Below are 20,067 nucleotides of genomic sequence, written 5' to 3' on the forward strand. Positions count from 1 at the left end.
CCGGGGTCCTGGGGACCTCTGGGCCCTTTAATAAAAAAAAAAAAAAAGGGGGGTTGCCTCCGGGCCCCTTACAGGTGTTCTGCCTGTACCCCCCTGATGGCGGCCCTGCTTTGGATTACAAGCATGTTTCTGGAACGAATTATACTTGCAATCCAAGGTTTTAACAATGCATTTTAAAACGCAATCAGTCGCAACATCCGTAGGTGTGAATTACTTGAGCTGCATTCATTTGTGTCTTTTATATCTTCCCGGGATTCGGCTTCGCTCCATGCGCGGGTCTGACCAATGATCCTTCGCGGCGTCCTCCTCCTCGATGTAGAAGGTCTCGGGAAGTTGGCGGAATCTCCGAACACCTGAGAGATACTTTTCCGTCTTTACAGTAAGAATAGGGAAGAGCGCGCGTCTCTCCGGGAGGAGATCGGAGGGATGGCTCCTCGCCTGTATTGTGTCCTGGAATGTTCTCCACCCCCCCCCCACTCACCCCCCCCCCTCCAGCCAGTGTAAGTGACACTCATTAATAAGTGATCCCCCTGGGAAGGAAGCTCAGTCTGCAGGAGGCTGTGCTGGAGAAGGGAGGTTGGTGGCCATCAATCACCTGGCCTGGGAAGACAGAGAGGAGGAGGAGGAGAAGGTCCACAGAGCAGGGAACATGGCGAGGATGTGGGATCAGCAGCAGCAGCACACCATCCTCCCTGTACAGCTCCAGAGATTCCTATGTTTCCTCTCCGTCTCCATCAAATGTGCGCGCTGCCAGATGATACCGGTAAGTGCCGGAGGGGGGCCCTGGGGGCATGGATGCTCATGGAGTTATTTAATAAGGCAGTCCAAAGGGAAGGATTATGTGCAAAGGGCAATGATGACGTGCAAAAGGGTAATGAGCATGTGAAAAGGGCAATGGTGACAACGTGCAAAGGGCAATAGTGACGTGCAAAGGGCAATAGTGACGTGCAAAGGGCAATAGTGACGTGCAAAGGGCAATAGTGACGTGCAAAGGGCAATAGTGACGTGCAAAGGGCAATAGTGACGTGCAAAGGGCAATAGTGACGTGCAAAGGGCAATAGTGACGTGGAAAGGGCAATAGTGACGTGGAAAGGGCAATAGTGACGTGGAAAGGGCAATAGTGTCAGGACCATTAAGGTAAGTACTCACCGAGGCCGAGATGCTGAGGGCGGCTCACCTTTGCGACCCTGTGCAGACCACTCCCTGGAGTTAGAACAGAGGAGGGACGGCACAAGGAGGCACCGGTGCCGGGAACTGGTAGGCAGATTTGGTGCAGCTGACGAAAACAGGGCAGGTGCAGGGGACTGGAGACAGTCGTTGATCAGGCAGGAACAGGCAGGTAAGTCCAGAAGGGACCAACAGGAAACAAAGGCAAATCCGGGTCACAGGCCGTGGGTCAGGAGTTGGAGAGATCAGAGGAAGTCCGTGAGAGCAAGCCAAGGTCAAGGGGCAGGGGACAACAGCAAATCCGATAAGCAGGCAGGGGTCAAGTGTAGGAGATGGCAGAGAATCGTCAAGGTCCAATCCGGGTCAAGCAGGTCAGGGTATTCAGGTTTCAAGGTTCTCTCACAGGGTAAAGCTGACAACGAACCAGCAATTAGCAAAGGGGAAGGGGCTGGCTTAAATAGGCCGCACTGGCCACTGATTGGTCCACAGAAGTACAGGTTCAGAACCAGGCTCCAACGGACAGCAAGCAAAGTAACCCTTGAGCAGTGGCTCAGAGGCAAAGAGCTGGACTTGTAATGGATAGGTCCTAGGTTCAATTCCACCCAGAACCAACTGGGGAAATGTGACCGTAAAGGGCAGTGCCCTGACAAATAGTGACGTGGAAAGGGCAATAGTGACGTGCAAAGGGCAATAGTGACGTGGAAAGGGCAATAGTGACGTGCAAAGGGCAATGATGACGTGTAAAAGGGCAATGGTGACGTGAAAAGGGCGGTGACAATGTGCAAAGGGCAATAGTGACGTGGAAAGGGCAAGTACCTGGGCCCTGGAGGCATATACACACACAAGCAGTTGCTTGATAAGGAGGTGCAAGGTGCAGTAATGATGCACAAGGGGCGGTGACATGCGAAAGGGTTGTGATGACGTGAAAAGGTCAATGATGAGGTCGCAAGGGGCAATAGTAATGAATAAAAGGGTAACGAGCAGGTATTTTTTTTAGTGGGAACACGTGGGGGGGGGGGGGGGGGCGGGGACGTAGGTCCGGCACCTTCAGCGTGGAATTCATGTGATGGCGAGGGGGTACTAGAGTGTGCTGGAGGGTCTCTTGAGGCTGGTTGATGAGGGATCTACAGTCGCTGGGGGATCTATTGTTGTGTGGGGTGGCACTAGCGTTGCTGGAGAGGTTTATTGTTGCCGGTGGAGGATCTATTGTTGCTGGAGAGGTTTATTGTTGCTGGTGGAGGATCTATTGTTGCTGGAGGGGGGTTCATTCTTGCTGGAAGGGATCTACTGTTGAGAGAGGGGTCTATTATTACTGGCTGCTGTGAGATCTATTGTTGCTAGTGGGGGTTTATTGTTGCTTGTGTGTGTGTGTGGGGGGGGGTTGTGGCGGCTCTATTGTTGCTGGGTGAGTCTATTGTTGATAGGGGGTCCATTGTTGATAGGGGGTCCATTGTTGATACGGGGGTCTATTGTTGATGGTGGGGTTTAATGTTGTTGGCTGCAGGGGATCTATTTTATTGTTTTTTTTTATTAGTATCAAATTCCATACAAATTACTTGGTTCTGTATTCTCTACTGGAAGGTGTGGAGACAAGGGGTGGTGCTCAGAGGTGGGTAGGGGGTGGAGACAAGAGATGGTGCTCAGAGGTGGGTAGGGGTGGAGACAATGGTTGATGTTCAGAGGTGGGTAGGGGGTGGAGACAAGAGATGGTGCTCAGAGGTGGGTAGGGGGTGGAGGTAAGGGATGATGTTCAGAGGTGGGTAGAAGATGGAGACAAGGAATGGTGCTCAGAGGTGGGTAAGGGATGGAGACAGGAGATGATGCTCAGAAGTGGGTAGGGGATGGAGACAAGGGATGGTGCTCAGAGGTGGGTAGGGGATGGAAACAAGGGATGGTGCTCAGAGGTGGGTAGGGGATGGAGACAAGAAATGATGTTCAGAAGTGGGTAGGGGGTGGAGGCAAGGGATGATGTTCAGAGGTGGGTAGAAGATGGAGACAAGGGATGGGGCTCAGAAGTGGGTAGGGGATGGAGACAAGGGACAGTGCTCAGAGGTGGGTAGGGGATGGAGACAAGGGATGGTGCTCAGAGGTGGGTAGGGGATGGAGACAAGGGGTGATGTTCAGAGGTGGGTAGGAGATGGAGGCAAGGGATGGTGCTCAGAGGTGGGTAGGGGATGGAGACAAGGGATGGTGCTCAGAGGTGGGTAGGGGATGGAGACAAGGGATGGTGCTCAGAGGTGGGTAGGGGATGGAGACAAGGGATGGTGCTCAGAGGTGGGTATGGGATGGAGACAAGGGGTGATGTTCAGAGGTGGGTAGGGGATGGAGGCAAGGGATGGTGCTCAGAGGTGGGTAGGGGATGGAGACAAGGGATGGTACTCAGAGGTGGGTAGGGGATGGAGACAAGGGATGGTGCTCAGAGGTGGGTATGGGATGGAGACAAGGGGTGATGTTCAGAGGTGGGTAGGGGATGGAGGCAAGGGATGGTGCTCAGAGGTGGGTAGGGGTGGAGACAAGGGATGGTGCTCAGAGGTGGGTAGAGGTGGAGACAAGGGATGGTGCTCAGAGGTAGGTACGCGATGGAGACAAGGGATTGATGCTCACAGGTGGTGGAGACAAGGGATGGTGCTCAGAGGTAGGTACGCGATGGAGACAAGGGATTGATGCTCACAGGTGGGTAGGGGGTGGAGACAAGGAATAGTGCTCAGAGGTGGGTAGGGGATGGAGACAAGGGATTGATGCTCAGAGGTGGGTAGGGGTGGAGACAAGGGATGGTGCACAGAGGTGGGTAGGGGTGGAGACAAAGGGCAAGTGTTCTGGGGGTCCTGTTGGTATGGATGCTCATAGAGTTATGTAATATGGCAGCGTAAAGAGCAATTATGACATGCAAAGGGCAATGATGTGCAAAAGACAGCAATGATGTGCAATTGAGGGCATGCAAAGGGCAATGGGATGTGCAAAGGGCAATAATGATGTACAAAGTGCAATAGTGAAGTTCCAAATCAATAACCTCAGACATGGCATTGTGGGATGTGGGGTCCTGAATCTCAAGAAAGGCTAGGGGGGCACAGGGGTCACAGGAGCAAAAAAAAAACAAGCTGAGAGGGCACAAGGGTCTCAGGAATAAGATACAGGCTGGGGGGGGGGGGGGGGGCACAAACTCATATATTTGAATCTCTCTTCACATTCACCGCTGTGCACCCAAACATGTGACATCGATTCTGCTTACCGGAATGTTAGACCCCCAAAACATAAGAGGTCTAACAGTGCCTGCAAGTGAAAATCCATGCGCCCGGCCCCTAATCTACATGCAGGGCGTCGGACACATGGATTTCAATGTTTGTATTTGGTTTTTGAAGTACATGATTAGAGCCAGAGGCTCGGGGCGCAGAGCATTGTGCCCTGAGCCCGCCCAGTTGTGTGACAATAGCTGTGACGGGAGTCACTTTGGATGGGGGGCTTGTGGAGCACATGATTATAGCCAGAGGCTCGTGGCGCAGAGCATTGTGCCCTGAGCCCACCCAGTTGTGTGACAATAGCTGTGACGGGAGTCACTTTGGATGGGGGGCTTGGGGAGCACATGATTAGAGCCAGAGGCTCGGGGCGCAGAGCATTGTGCCCTGAGCCCACCCAGTTGTGTGACAATAGCTGTGACGGGAGTCACTTTGGATGGGGGGCTTGGGGAGCACATGATTAGAGCCAGAGGCTCGGGGAGCAGAGCATTGTGCCCTGAGCCCACCCAGTTGTGTGACAATAGCTGTGACAGGAGTCACTTTGGATGGGGGGCTTGGGGAGCACATGATTAGAGCCAGAGGCTCGGGGGGGAGCAGAGCATTGTGCCCTGAGCCCACCCAGTTGTGTGACAATAGCTGTGACGGGAGTCACTTTGGACGGGGGGCTTGGGGAGAACATGATTAGAGCCAGAGGCTCGGGGCGCAGAGCATTGTGCCCTGAGCCCACCCAGTTGTGTGACAATAGCTGTGACGGGAGTCACTTTGGATGGGGGGGCTTGGGGAGAACATGATTAGAGCCAGAGGCTCGGGGCGCAGAGCATTGTGCCCTGAGCCCACCCAGTTGTGTGACAATAGCTGTGACGGGAGTCACTTTGGGCGGGGGGCTTGGGGAGCACATGATTAGAGCCAGAGGCTCGGGGCACAGAGCACATGTGTAAGTCACCCTGTGTCTATTAGGGGCACAGGGTGACCGAGAACCCCAGTTGGGTCTGCCTAACCCAACTCGCCCTTCAACCCCCCCGGACTCATCGTTAACCTTTGACTCTGGCGTCCTGGATTCTGTGGGTGTGGCTTGTGCTGAAGGAATGAAGGGGCTTTTTCACTTTGGGCAGTAATATTCCCGAACAATATCCCACCACTGCCACCAATGTCATGGACCCCCCATGCTCAAGATGAGTCTGTTGTTTTACCCTACACTGATAGAGGCCGGGGCTCTGAGGAAGAAGGTAATCCTTCGAAACGCGTCGGCCGGCAATGGCCCTTGTCATTCTCTCTGTGACCATCTGGAGTTCATTTGGTTCTGACTAGGCTGGGGCGCCCTTTTTTTTCTTCTTCTCGTTTACCTGCTCACAAAGCAAGGTCCATAAAGACGTTTGAGGGGGAGGAACTTGACTGGCCTGCACAGAGTCCTGACTTCAACCCGATAGAACACCTTTGGGATGAATTAGAGCGGAGGCCTTCTCATCCAACATCAGCGCCTGACCTCACAAATGCTCTTCTGGAAGAACGGTCAGACATTCCCATAGACACCCTCCTAAACCTTGTGGACGGCCTTCCCAGAAGAGGTGAAGCTGTTGCAGTTACTACATTACCAAAAGTATTGGGACGCCTGCCGTAACACGCACATGAACTTTAACCACTTCCATACCGGGGGGCACTTATACTTATACACCTTCCTGCCCAGACCAATTTTCAGCTTTCAGCGCTGTTCCACTTTGACTGACAATTGCGCGGTCGTGCTGCACTGTACCCAAAATACATTTTTATCATTTTGTTCCCACAAATAGAGATTTCTTTTGATGGAATTTGATCACCTCTGCGATTTTTATTTTCTGCTAAAAAAAGACCGAAAATTTTGAAAAATAAAACATTTTTTTTTTGTGTTTTGTTTCAGTTACAAAACATTGTAAATAAGTAAGTTTTCTCCTTCACTGATGGGCACTGATGGTACTGCACTGATGGGCACTGATGGTACTGCGCTGATGGGCACTGATGGTACTGCGCTGATGGGCACTGATAAGGCGGCACTGATGGGCACCGGTGAGGTGGCACCAATGAGGTGGCACTGATGAGGTGGCATTGATGGGCACTAATATGCGGCACTGATAGGTTGCACTGATAGGCGGCACGGATGGGCACTGATAGGCAGGATAGATGGGCATGGATAGGCGGCATGGATGGGCACTGATAGGCGGCATGGATGGGCACGGATAGGCGACACGGATGGGTGTGGAGAGGCGGCATTGGTGGGCACTAATAGGTGGCATAGATGAGCACTGATAGGTGACACGGATGGGCACTGATAGGTGGCACGGATGGGCACTGATAGGTGGCATGGATGGGCACAGATAGGCGACACGGATGGGCGTGGAGAGGCGGCATGGATGGGCACTGATAGGTGGCATAGATGGGCACTGATAGGTGGCATGAATGGGCACTGATAGGTGGCACGGATGGGCATAGATGGGCACTGATAGCTAGCACTAATGTACTGCAATGTGTTGTACTAATGGATGCCAACCAGTGATGCCCATTGTGGGCACTGATTGGCATCCATTGTGGGCACTGATTGGCATCCATTATTCATTTTTGATCGTCATCCCTGGTGGTCTAGGGTGGCATACCTGTGGTGGGCATCCCTGGTGGTCGCCGGAGCCAAACGGCGGCGATCGGAGCCGTTCGCAAATGCTCGGAAAGGCACGGAAATACTCAGTTCGAGGTTTGCCAAGGTCAGCCGAGCTGTCGTCGGCCCTTTACGGCTGTTTCTAAGGTCCTCCGGCGCCCCCCACACCTCTGGCCACATACGGTATTTCATGCCATTGAAGTCAATGCAGAACAAATTATTTTTGTTTCCATTGACTTCAATGGGGAAACTCGCTTTGATATGCGAGTGCTTTGGATTACAAGCGTTCTCCTGGAACGGATTACCCTCGTGATCCCGAGGTTCCACTGTATTTGGTCCACGAGGTGCGAGAGCTGAACGGACTGAACGAGTTCTCTACAGAAACGAATTGAAGTGCATGAAATGAAGATGAGAATATTACTCCTCCCTCGGCTACAATGTATCAACATCTAATCTGTTACAATGTCATGTTTTTAGAGCTGCGCGGCCGTCCTCGTCTTTTTTCCAATCTTTATTGTCGCTCGGCGCTCCTATAATTGATGGCGCTATGAAGATCAGTGTCCTGTGACATCCCTGGAATTCCCCTCTGCGGCGTTCTCACCAGAACAGGCGGCGTAAATCTCCGGTGACACCGCTTAAGCGCCAAAAAAACTCTCTCCGGTTTGATCTGCTCTTATCCCCCTTGGCGCTCTCCTGCGAATCGCCATCATGGTGGAGCAGGAGTCCTGAGCGCTCTCCTGCGAATCGTCCATCGCGGTGGAGCAGAATCCAAGCACTCTCCTGCGAATCGCCATCACGGTGGAGCAGGTGTCGGAGGCGCTCTCCGCTTTTCTGCGTTTTATGACTTATTTTATCACAACAGACGCGGGTTCTGCATATTTAATCTCAGCCTATTAATAATGTTTATTTTACGGAGACATCTGCCGTGTCGCAGAGCCGGGGGTCTAATCAGAGAATGTTCAGAGAGGGGGGGCTCTTTGAGGAGAGATTTCTCACTCGCTGGATGTTTCTTCGGTATGGATGGGCATGACAAACCCCCCTCCATTAGTACAGCCCCTCCCTGGACAAACCACCCCCCTCCATTAGTACAGACCCCCAGAACAAACCACCCTCCCCCTCCATTAGTACAGACCCCCCCAGGACAAACCCCCCTCCATTATTAGTACAGACCCCCCCCCAGGACAAACTATCCACCTCCATTAGTACAGACCCCCAGAACAAACCACCCTCCCCCTCCATTAGTACAGACTCCATCCCCAGGACAAACCACCCCCCATCATTAGTACAGACCCCCCAGGACAAACCACCCCCCATCATTAGTACAGTCCCCCCAGGACAAACCCCCCTCCATTAGTACAGACCCCCAGAACAAACCACTTTCCCCCTCCATTAGTACAGACCCCCAGAACAAACCACCCTCCCCCTCCATTAGTACAGACCCCCAGAACAAACCACCCTCCCCCTCCATTAGTACAGACTCCATCCCCAGGACAAACCACCCCCCATCATTAGTACAGACCCCCCAGGACAAACCCCCCTCCATTAGTACAGACCCCCCCAGGACAAACTATCCACCTCCCTTAGTACAGACCCTCCCAGGACAAACCACCCCGCTCCATTAGTACAGACCCCCAGAACAAACCACCCTCCCCCTCCATTAGTACAGACTCCCTCCCCAGGACAAACCACCCCCCCATCGTTAGTACAGACCCCCCCAGGACAAACCATCCCCCTCCATTAGTACAGACCCCTCAGGACAAACCCCCCCTCTATTAGTACAGACCCTCCCAGGACAAACCACCCCCCTCCATTAGTACAGACCCCCAGAACAAACCACCCCCGCTCCATTAGTACAGACCCCCAGAACAAACCACCCTCCCCCTCCATTAGTACAGACTCCCTCCCCAGGACAAACCACCCTCCCCCTCCATTAGTACAGACCCCCAGAACAAACCGCCCTCCCCTCCATTAGTACAGACTCCACCCCAGGACAAACCACCCCCCCATCTTTAGCACAGACCCCCCCAGGACAAACCACCCCCCTCCATTAGTACAAACCCCCCCCCAGCAAAATCCAACCTCATCAGCAAGCCCTCCCCCGCCTGTTACAGCACAAGCTCAGGTGGCTCTGGTACATAAAAACATCCAGGCGGCAGCTGGAGAGGAGAGGACAGTGTGCAGGCTGGGTGGAGAGCAGATCGTGAGTGTGGCCTGGGCAGCAGGCAGGAGTGAGACACAGAGAGAAAGAGGAGAACACATGCCAGGCACGGCCACGTCACCCTCCGGATAGTGTTACCCGGGTGCGGACTGCACCCCCCCCCCCCTAGCGACGCCACTGGCTGATTGGTAACCATCCACAGCTGCACCAGATTCTGCACTCTGCAGTTTTAGTAAATCAAACCTAAATGGGTAATTAGAGATAGTAGGCCTGACTGGTGTGTGCCTAACTTTTACTTTATTCTCCGGATAGGGGCGTGCTGTGAATGTGAGTGATTCTTGCCTGTATTTATTTTATTTTTTAACCACTTCCCGTCCGGCCTATGGCCGATTTACGTCCGGGAAGTGGTTCTGAAATCCTGACAGGACGTCCATGAACGTCCTGCAGGATTTCATGCCGCGCGCGCCCGTGGGGGTGCGCAGCGCGGTGATCGGTGATGCGGGGTGTCAGTCTGACACCCTGCATCTCCGATCTCGGTAAAGAGCCTCCGGCGGAGACTCTTTACCACGTGATCAGCCGTGTCCAATCACGACTGATCACGATGTAAACAGGAAGAGCCGTTGATGGCTCTTCCTCACTCGCGTCTGACAGATGCGAGTATAGGAGAGCCGATTGGCGGCTCTCCTGGTAGGGGGGGTTCGCGCTGATTGTTTATCAGCGCAGCCCCCCCTCGGATCGCCACACTGGACCACCAGGGTGGACAAAAAAAAAAAAAAAAACATTGAAAAAAAAAAGTCTTAAAAAAAAAAAAAGATGCCAATCAGTGCCCACAAATGGGCACTGACTGGCAACATGGGTAGATCAGTGCTGCCCCACAATGTCCATCAGTGCCACCCCAAGTGTCCATCAGTGCCACCCCACAGTGTCCATCAGTGCCACCCCACAGTGTCCATCAGTGCCACCCCACAGTGTCCATCCATGCCCAGTGCCCACCTATCATTGCCCATCTGTGCCACCCATAAGTATCCATCAGTGCCACCCATAAGTGCCGCCCATGAGTGCCCATCTGTGCCACCTATGAGTGCCCATCAGTGCCGCCCATGAGTGCCCATCAGTGCCGCCCATGAGTGCCCATTAGTGCCGCTTATGTGTTCCCATCAGTGCCGCCTATGTGTGCCCATCAGTGCTGCCTATGTGTGCCCATCAGTGCCGCATACCAGCGCCGCCAATCAGTGCCTCCTCATCTGTCCCCGTCAGTACTACCTCATCGATGTCCATCAGTGCCATGTCATCGGTGCCCATCAGTGCCGCCATATCAGTGCCCGTAATTGAAAGAGAAAATTTACAAAAAAAATTACAGAAAAAAATAAAAACGTATTTTTTTTTCAAAATGTTGTTGCGCAAAAAAAAAAAAAATCGCAGAGGTGATCAAATACCACCAAAATAAATCTCTATTTGTGGGGAAAAAAGGACGTCAATTTTGTTTGGAAGCCACGTCGCACGACCGCGCAATTGTCATTCAAAGTGCGACAGTGCTGAAAGCTGAAAATTGGCTTGGGCGGGAAGGTGCGTAAGTGCCCTGTATGGAAGTGGTTAAACAATGTAGCCACCTGCTGTAACTTAACGGCAGCTGGATGGTCAAAAAAAAAAAGGTTTGCCATAAACAAGACAGCAGCTAAAAGGGACCCCAAAATTGGTTGATTTCCCAAAGAGCTAGCAATCAGAAATAAAGTACGGGTTTCGTAACTGACCCAAATCTCTCCCTATGAAGTTTGTTTCAGCTTTTCCTTCACACTGAGGCCTCGTACACACGACAGAGAAACTCGACGTGCTTGGCACGTCGAGTTCCTCGTCTCGTTTTGGGATGAAGCCGCCGAGGACCTCGGCGGGCCGCCTTCTCCTATAGAACAACGCGGCCAACGAGAAAATAGAGAACATGTTCTCTATTTCCTCGTCGAGCTCCTCGGCGGCTCCATCGAGCCAAAACTGTACAGACGACAGAGTTTCTCGGCAGAATCCGGGTTTTGACCGAGTTTCTCGGTGAATTCTGCCGAGAAACTCTGTCGTGTGTACGAGGCCTCACACTATGCATTGGCTGCCTAGAAATCTGCTGTGGATGGTGAATATCAAACCCATGGTGGTGGGGGGGACCTGAACCTCCTTAATGGGAACCCCGGGGGGGGGGGGGGAGGGGAGCTGTATTGGAGGAGGCTGTGCGCTCTGCGGCTCATCCAGCAGTCACCAGTGTATTTCTTCTCATTGAGTTTCCAAATCGAATTATTGTATCATTTCTGGTAATGATTAGGAAATGGCAATTATCTGTGAGCACAGCAAAGCATCTATGTTGTTTATTTTCCAAAAGGAGTAAAGATATTCCTCTGCATCCAGTAGCGGCTGGTGCTCCATTTTTTTTGGGGAGGGGGGGGGGGTGCAAACAAACTGAAAAAAAAAATCATCAATTGCAGCCACTGTGCCCGTCAAACGCAGCCAGCCAGCCACTGTACCCATAAATTGCTGCCACTGTGCCCACCAAACGCAGCTACTGTGCCCATCAAATGCAGCCACTGTGTCCATCAAATGCAGCCACTGTACCCATAAATTGCCGCCACTGTGCCATCAAGCGCAGCTACTGTGCCCATCAATTGCTGACACTGTGCCCATCAATTGCTACCAATGTGCCCATCAAACGCAGCAACTGTGCCCATCAAACGCTGCCACTGTGCTATCAAACGCCGCCACTGTGCCCATCAAACGCCGCCACTGTGCCCATCAATTGCCGCCACTGTGCCCATCAAAAGCAGCCACTGTGCCCATCAAATGCAGCCACTGTGCCCATCAATTACCGACATTGTGCGCATCAATTGTTGACACTGTACCCATCAATTTCTGCCAGTGTGCTCATCAATTGCCGTTACTGTATCATCAAACGCAGCTACTGCACCCATGAATTTCTGACACTGTGCCCATCAAACGCAGCTACTGTGCCCATCAAATGCAGCCACTGTGCCCATCAAATGCAGCCACTGTGCCATCAAGCGCAGCTACCGTGCCCATCAATTGCTGACACTGTGCCCATCAATTGCTACCAATGTGCCCATCAAATGCAGCCACTGTGCCCATCAAACGCAGCCACTGTGCCCATCAAACGCAGCCACTGTGCCCATCAAACGCAGCCACTGTGCCATCAATTGCCGCCACTGTGCCCATCAAACGCAGCCACTGTGCCATTAAACGCAGCCACTGTGCCCATCAATTGCTGACACTGTGCCCATCAATTTCTGGCACTGTGCCCATCAATTGCTGCCAGTGTGCCTATCAATTGCCGCTACTGTGCCCATCAATTGCTGCCACTGTGCACATCAAATGTAGCCACTGTTCCCATCAACTGCCGCTACTGTGCTCACCAGTTGCTGCCACTGTGCATCCCCCACCCGCCCGGCACTTACCTTGTCTTGGTGGGGCAGCGGGTCACGGCGATGTCCTCCATGCTCCTCATTGTCTTCTCTCGTCCTCTCTTTTCGTCCTCTGCTATGATTGGACACCTGATAGGCGGCGTCCAATCACAGTGCCTATCGTTTCAGCCAATCAGGTGACAGGTAACAGACCCGAGCATCCTGATTGGCGGAGAGGCGGTTCAGTGTTAGGAAAGTGATTCATTCGCTTTCCTAACACAACACTGAGTGAACAGCGAGCGCCCAGCATGGCGCCCGCTGTTTACCTTTTTGGATGCCTATTAGAGCCTATGGCTCTAATTAGGCACTTCCAAACAATAACTTACCGCTGTAATTCAGGTGCCCAAAAAGGGGCCGGCACAGGAATTGGGGGCGGCAAAGGCGACCATAGATAGATTCATGCAATGTTTGAATCTATCTATGGTGAGAGAGGTGGCAGGAGAAGGGGGCGGCGCCAGGGGCCCTTAATGGACGCACCGCCACTGTCTGCATCATTCTTCCCAAGAATCACAAGAAAACATATTATACATGACTTCTTCACTTTCTCTGTTTTCTATCATTCTGCTGGAGGACTCTGCTCCTTCCTCTACCTAACTTGTAAGCAGGCGCTACCTAAGAGGGTTCTAAAGGGTTAACATTTTTTTTTTTTGCTGCGCTCATGCCCTCAGGACTCTTACCTTCAATGGGATTGCTTTTTTTGTACTTTGCCATCTGCCTAAGGTACAGTCACTTTATGGGGCACTAGAGAGCTTTGCTTAGGAAAGTGTGTGGAAGATGTCTTTGAGAACTGTTACTTGCAACTACTTCAGATCTTTATCTGTTCATCTGAATTGCCTGATCTGAAGTCTCTAAAGCAGGGGGTCTCAAACTGGCGGTCCTCCAGCTGTTGCAGAACTACAAGTCCCCATGCGGCATTGCAAGGCTGACAGTTCTAGGCAGAGGCATGATGGGACTTGTAGTTCTGCAAGCAGCTGGAGGGCCGCCAGTTGGGACCCCTGCTCTAAAGGGGTGCGGCATGGATGGCGCATTAAATAAACACGGCTTACTACAGGGGGCAGAAGAGGGTAAAGAAGATACAGTACAGAGTTTAATGAGGAGAATGCTGTCCCAGCCAGGAGGAGAGAGAGAGAGAGAGAGAGAGAGAGGGAGAGAGAGAGAGAAGAGACAGAGAAGGAGAGACAGAGAAGGTACAGAAGAGGGCGCTATCATACTGGGACCACCTACAAAACAGCAGTCCCAACTCCTACCACCATCAAGCCTTACTGGACAGTAAGAACCAGTCCAAGCCGTGTGGCCTGCAACAACTCATCAACACCTTGTCTCCCCAAAACTCTCAACAATGCGGCCTGACAAAATCTCAAATAAAAATAATAATTTATAACTCCAAAGAAAAACATGTTGGAGAATGGAGACACGAAATAAAAAACTCCAAAAAACTAAAAATTTACCAGTCACTGCAGAGAGAATACAAACTGGCCCCGTACCTGGAGGTGCTACAAGACACCAAAGACAGACAGACAATGAGCCTGTACAGACTGAGCGCCCACAGCCTGGAAATGGAATTAGGGCGGCACAGACAGACCTACAAGCCTAGGGAGAGGAGACTGTGCCAGCAATGTGACCGGGGGGTCCCGGAAGATGAGGAACACTTCCTGCTACATTGCCCTAAGTACTCATCAGTGAGGCACACTTACTTCCAGAGACTCTCCGCTCTCATCCCGGACTTCAACTCTACAGAAGAGAAGAGGAAATTCCAAATTCTACTGGGAGAAGAGGAGCCAATGGTGAAGATAGCTGCCCAATATGTGACAGCGTGTCACAGACTGAGAGGGACATGAAAAACTGAGGACTTTCACAGACGTATGTCCTTTCCCCTTTATATTACCCCCCTTCCCCTTTATATTACCCCCCTTCCCCTTTATATTACCCCCTTCCCCTTTTCCTTGCTTTGGCAATGCTAACATGTATTTGGTCCTGCCAATAAAGCTTATTTGAATTGAATTTGAATTGAAGGAGAGAGAGAAGGAGAGAGAGGAGAGAGAGAAGGAGAGAGAGAGAGAGAGGAGAGAGAGAGAAGGAGAGAGAGAGAGAGAAGGAGAGAGAGAGAGGAGAGAAGGAGAGAGAGAGAGAAGGAGAGAGAGAGAAGGAGAGAGAGAGAGAGAGAGAGAGAGAAGGAGAGAGAGAGAGAGAGAGGAGAGAGAAGGAGAGAGAGAGAGATAGAGGGGAGAGAGAGAAAGAAGGAGAGAAGGGGAGAGAGAGAAGGAGAGAAGGGGAGAGAGAGAAGGAGAGAGAGAGAGAGAGGTGAATGGGAAAAGAACTGAACACTTCCGACAGGCCAGAGGAGTCAGACAGGGCTGCAGCCTAAGCCCAACCCTCTTCAACATCTACATCAATGAACTGGCGGCAGCTCTAGAATCCTCCCCAGCACCAGGACTGACTCTACATGACACCGAGGTGAAGTTCCTGCTGTATGCGGATGACCTCCTACTTCTGTCACCAACAGAGAAAGGCCTTCAAGACAGCCTGGAAGTTCTGGAGAAATATAGCGCCACATGGGCACTACCAATCAACTCCAGCAAAACAAAAACCATGGTGTTCCAAAAGAAAAATACAAAACAAACAAAGAGCCCTTCCTTCACAATAAACAACTGCACTGTGGATGAAACTAACAGCTACACATACCTTGGCCTAGACATTACCCAATCAGGAAGCTTCAAGGCAGCCATAGAAGCACTAAAAGACAAGGCATGCAGAGCCTACTATGCCATCAGGAGACGGCTGTACCACCTAAAACCACCCGTGAGAGTCTGGCTCAGAATATTTGATAGCGTCATCGCCCCAATTCTTCTTTATGGCAGTGAAGTTTGGGGTCCTATCACCTACCCAGACCAATCCAAATGGGACCCCAGCCCAACAGAAATATTCCATCTGGAATTTTGCAAGCACCTCCTCCAAGTCCATCGGAGCTCCTCCCACAGTGCTTGCCGGTCCGAGCTGGGCAGATTTCCCTTACTTCTTGCAGTACAGAAGAGGGCGCTATCATACTGGGACCACCTACAAAACAGCAGTCCCAACTCCTACCACCATCAAGCCTTACTGGACAGTAAGAACCAGTCCAAGCCGTGTGGCCTGCAACAACTCATCAACACCTTGTCTCCCCAAAACTCTCAACAATTCGGCCTGACAAAATCTCAAATAAAAATCATAACTTATAACTCCAAAGAAAAACATGTTGGAGAATGGAGACACGAAATAACAAACTCCAAAAAACTAACAATTTACCAGTCACTGCAGAGAGACTACAAACTGGCCCCGTACCTGGAGGTGCTACAAGACCCCAAAGAGAGACAGACAATGAGCCGTACAGACTGAGCGCCCACAGCCTGGAAATGGAATTAGGACGGCACAGACAGACCTACAAGCCCAGGGAGAGGAGACTGTGCCAGCAATGTAACCAGGGGGTCCTGGAGGATGAGGAACACTTCCTGTTGCATTGCCCTAAGTACTCATCAGTGAGGGACACTCACTTCCAGAGACTCTCCGCTCTCATCCCGGACTTCGACTCTGCAGAAGAGAAGAGGAAACTCCAAATTCTACTGGGAGAAGAGGAGCCAATGGTGAAGATAGCTGCCCAATATGTGACAGCGTGTCACAGACTGAGAGGGACATGAAAAACTGAGGACTTTCACAGTATATTACCCCCCCTTCCCCTTTATATTACCCCCCCCCCCCTTTATATTACCCCCTTCCCCTTTTCTTTGCTTTGGCAATGCTAACATGTATTTGGTCCTGCCAATAAAGCTTATTTGAATTGAATTGAATTGAATTGAATTGAGAGAGAGAGAAGGAGAGAGAGAGAGAGAGAAGGAGAGAAGGGGAGAGAGAGAGAGAAGGAGAGAGAGAGAGAGAGAGAGAGAGAGAGAGAAGGAGAATGAATGAATGAATGAATGAAAAATGTATATAGCGCGGCACATGCGAACTGAATCGCCTCTGGGCGCTAGTTGTTTGTGTCTCATGTCATCAGAAAAGCAGGGTTTTGATCTGCCCTCTGAAGGACAGGTGGTTTTGCTCCAACCGAATGCTGGTTGGTAAAGCATTCCAAAGCCTGGGGCCCTGGAAAGCAAACCTTCTTTCTCCTTTGGACTTGTATTTGGTTTTAGGAACCTTGACCAGATTTTGGTCAGTGGATCGCAGAATGCGGTTGCAATTGTGCGGTTTGATCTTGTCGCATAGATATTGCGGAGCCTTCCCATGGATGCACTTATGTGTCAGGCAGAGTGCTTTAAATACAATTCTGTCCTTTACTGGCAGCCAGTGAAGGGTTCTCAGTGAAGGTGAGATTGATTCCCATTTCTTTTTCCCAGTCACCAGTCTGGCGGCCGTATTCTGTACGACTTGAAGACGAGCGATTTGGTACTTTGGGAGCCCGAGGTAAAGGGCATTTGCATAGTCCAGTCTGGAATTCACGATTGTTCCCACCACGACTGCTACGTCTTCTTTGGGGATAAATGGAATAAGTCTGCGTAGTAGGCGCATCAAATGGTGCGCTCCGCTGACTACTGACCCTATTTGTGCGTCCATTGTCATGAAGGTGTCAAACGTGACTCCTAGACTTTTGACTTTGGAGCTAGGGGAGATGATTTGTCCCAGAATGGGCGATGGTGTCCAGTTTGAGAGAGAAGGAGAGAGAGAAGAGAGAGAAGGAGAGAGAGAGAGAGAGAGAGAGAGAGAGAGAAGGAGAGAGAGAGAGAGACATAAGGAGAGAGAGAGAGAAGGAGAGAGAGACGGAGAGAGAAGGAGAGAGAAGTAGAGAGAGAGAAGGAGAGAGAGAAGGGAGATAAGGGGAGAGAGAAGGAGAGAGAGAGAAGGAGAGAGAGAGAGAAGGAGAGAGAGAGAGAAGGGAGAGAAGGAGTAAGAGAGAGAAGGAGTAAGAGAGAGAAGGAGAGAGAGAGAAGGAGAGAGAGAGAAGGAGAGAGAGACAGAGAGAGAAGGAGAGAGAGAGAGACGGAGAGAGAGAAGGAGAGAGAAGGAGAGAGAGAGAGAAGGAGAGAGAGAGAGAAGGAGAGAGAGAGAAGGAGAGAGAGAGACGGAGAGAGAGAGACAGAGAGAGAGAAAGAGAGAGAGAGAAGGAGAGAGAGAAGGAGAGAGAGGAGAGAGAGAAGGAGAGAGAGAGAAGGAGAGAGAGAGAAGGAGAGAGAGAAGGAGAGAGAGAGAGAGAGAGAGAGGAGAGAGAGCGAAAAGGAGAGAGAGAGAAGGAAGGAGAGAGAAGGAGAAAAGGAGAGAGAAGGAGAGAGAGAATTGGAGAGAGAGAAGGAGGGAGAGAGAAGGAGGGAGAGAGAAGGAGAGAGAGACAGAGAAGGAGAGAGAGAAGGAGAAGGAGAGAGAGAGAGAAGGAGAGAGAGAGAGAAGGAGAGAAAGACAGAGAAGGAGAGAGAGAAGGAGAGAGAGAGAGAAGGAGAGAGAGAATGAGAGAGAGAGAAGGAGAGAAAGACAGAGAAGGAGAGAGAGAAGGAGAAGGAGAGAGAGAGAAGGATAGAGAGAGAGAGAGAGAGAGAGAGAGAGAGAGACGGAGAGAGAAGGAGAGAGAGAGAGAAGGAGAGAGAGAAGGAGAGAAGGAGAGAGAGAAGGAGAGAGAGAGAGACGGAGAGAAGGAGAGAGAGAGAGACGGAGAGAGAAGGAGAGAGAGAGAGAAGGAGAGAGAGAAGGAGAGAGAGAAGGAGAGAAGGAGAGAGAGAAGGAGAGAGAGAGAGACGGAGAGAAGGAGAGAGAGACAGAGAGAGAGAGACGGAGAGAAGGAGAGAGATACGGAGAGAGAGAGGAGAGAGAAGGAGAGAGAGAGAGAGAAGGAGAGAGGAGAGAGAAGGAGAGAGAGAGAGAGAGAGGAGAGAGAAGGAGAGAGAGAGAGAGAGAGAGAGATAAGGAGAGAGGAGAGAGAAGGAGAGAGAGAGGAGAGAGAGAGAGAAGGAGAGAGAGAGAGAGAGAGAGAGAGAAGAGGAGAGAGAAAGAGAGAGAGAATTAGAGAGAGAAGAGAGAGAGAATTGGAGGGAGAAGGAGAGAAGGAGGGAGAGAGAAGGAGAGAGAGAGAGAAGGAGGGAGAGAGAAGGAGAGAGAGAGAGAAGGAGGGAGAGAGAAGGAGAGAGATAGAAGGAGAGATAGAGAAGGAGAGAGATAGAAGGAGAGAGAGAGAAGGAGAGAGAGAGAGAGAGAGAGAGAGAGAGAGAGAGAGAGAGAGAAGGAGAGAGAGAGAGAGAGAGAAGGGGAGAGAGAGAAGGGGAGAGAGAGAAGGAGAGAGAGAGAAGGAGAGAGAGAGAGAAGGAGAGAGAGAGAAGGAGAGAGAGAGAAGGAGAGAGAGAAGGAGAGAGAGAGAAGGAGAGAGAGAAGGAGAGAGAGAGAAGGAGAGAGAGAGAGAGAGAGAGAGAGAGAGAGAAGGAGAGCCAGCCGGGCACTATTCTTCCCATTAACACCATTGGTGGAGCACTATTTCTTACACTGACACAAATGATGGGGCACTATTTCTCACACGGACACCAATGATGGGGCTTTGTTCCACTTACTTAAACCAATGATGGGGCACAATTCCTCATACTTACACCGATGATGGAGTACTATTCCTCCCACTCACAGAAATGATGGGACACTATTCCTCATACTTACACCAATGATAAGGCACTATTCCTCCCACTGATACCAATGATGGGACACTATTCCTCCCACTGACACCAATGATGGGACACTATTCCTCCCACTGACACCAATGATGGGACACTATTCCTCCCACTGACACCAATGATGGGGCACTATTCCTCCCACTGACACCAATGATGGGACATTATTCCTCCCACTGACACCAATGATGGGACACTATTCCTTCCACTGATACCAATGATGGGACATTATTCCTTCCACTGACACCAATGATGGGACACTATTCCCTCCCACTGACACCAATGATGGGACACTATTCCTCCCACTGACACCAATGATGGGGAGTTTAGTAAAAAAGTCAGTTGTCCTTTAAAACAAATGCCCATTAGGAGGTCCCCGGGGGAGTAATGGGATGACGGTGTTTAGTCTACATATGTACTGGAGAGTCTCCATTGTAATGTGCAGAAAGCACAGAATCTAATTACTTGACTCGCCTTCCCCTGATCATCTCCTCTATTCCTATCAGGATTATGGAGCATTTCTTCATCTCTGGCCGCTCTGCTGAAGATCACATGAAATATTCCTCCATCCAAATCACTCAGCACACAGCAAACGCCACACAAATACATTGTCATATTGTATCAGTTTCAGAAAAAATAAAATAAAAATATCTACAATTTTCCGGAAAACAAAATAGAGTTGATGTCATTCGCAAGAAACAAATGATCAGGGGATTGATTTATGAGCCGGAAGGGAGAAAATCAACAGAGGATCTCATACTGTAGACCA

The 20,067-nt window shown here is 51.0% G+C and overlaps 1 protein-coding gene across 1 annotated transcript in view; it reads left to right on the plus strand.

Moving 5' to 3' along the window:
* Nucleotides 1-508: 508 nt before the first annotated feature.
* TMIE (transmembrane inner ear) overlaps nt 509-20,067 on the plus strand; it is a 112,825-nt gene continuing 93,266 nt past the window's right edge. The window contains exon 1 of the mRNA XM_040355212.1: nt 509-763. Coding sequence (XP_040211146.1) covers nt 650-763 — 114 coding nt within the window. The 5' untranslated portion in view covers nt 509-649. The remainder of the gene's footprint in view (nt 764-20,067) is intronic.

This window comes from Rana temporaria, chromosome 5 (genome assembly GCF_905171775.1).
Source record: "Rana temporaria chromosome 5, aRanTem1.1, whole genome shotgun sequence".
Lineage (NCBI taxonomy): Eukaryota > Metazoa > Chordata > Amphibia > Anura > Ranidae > Rana > Rana temporaria.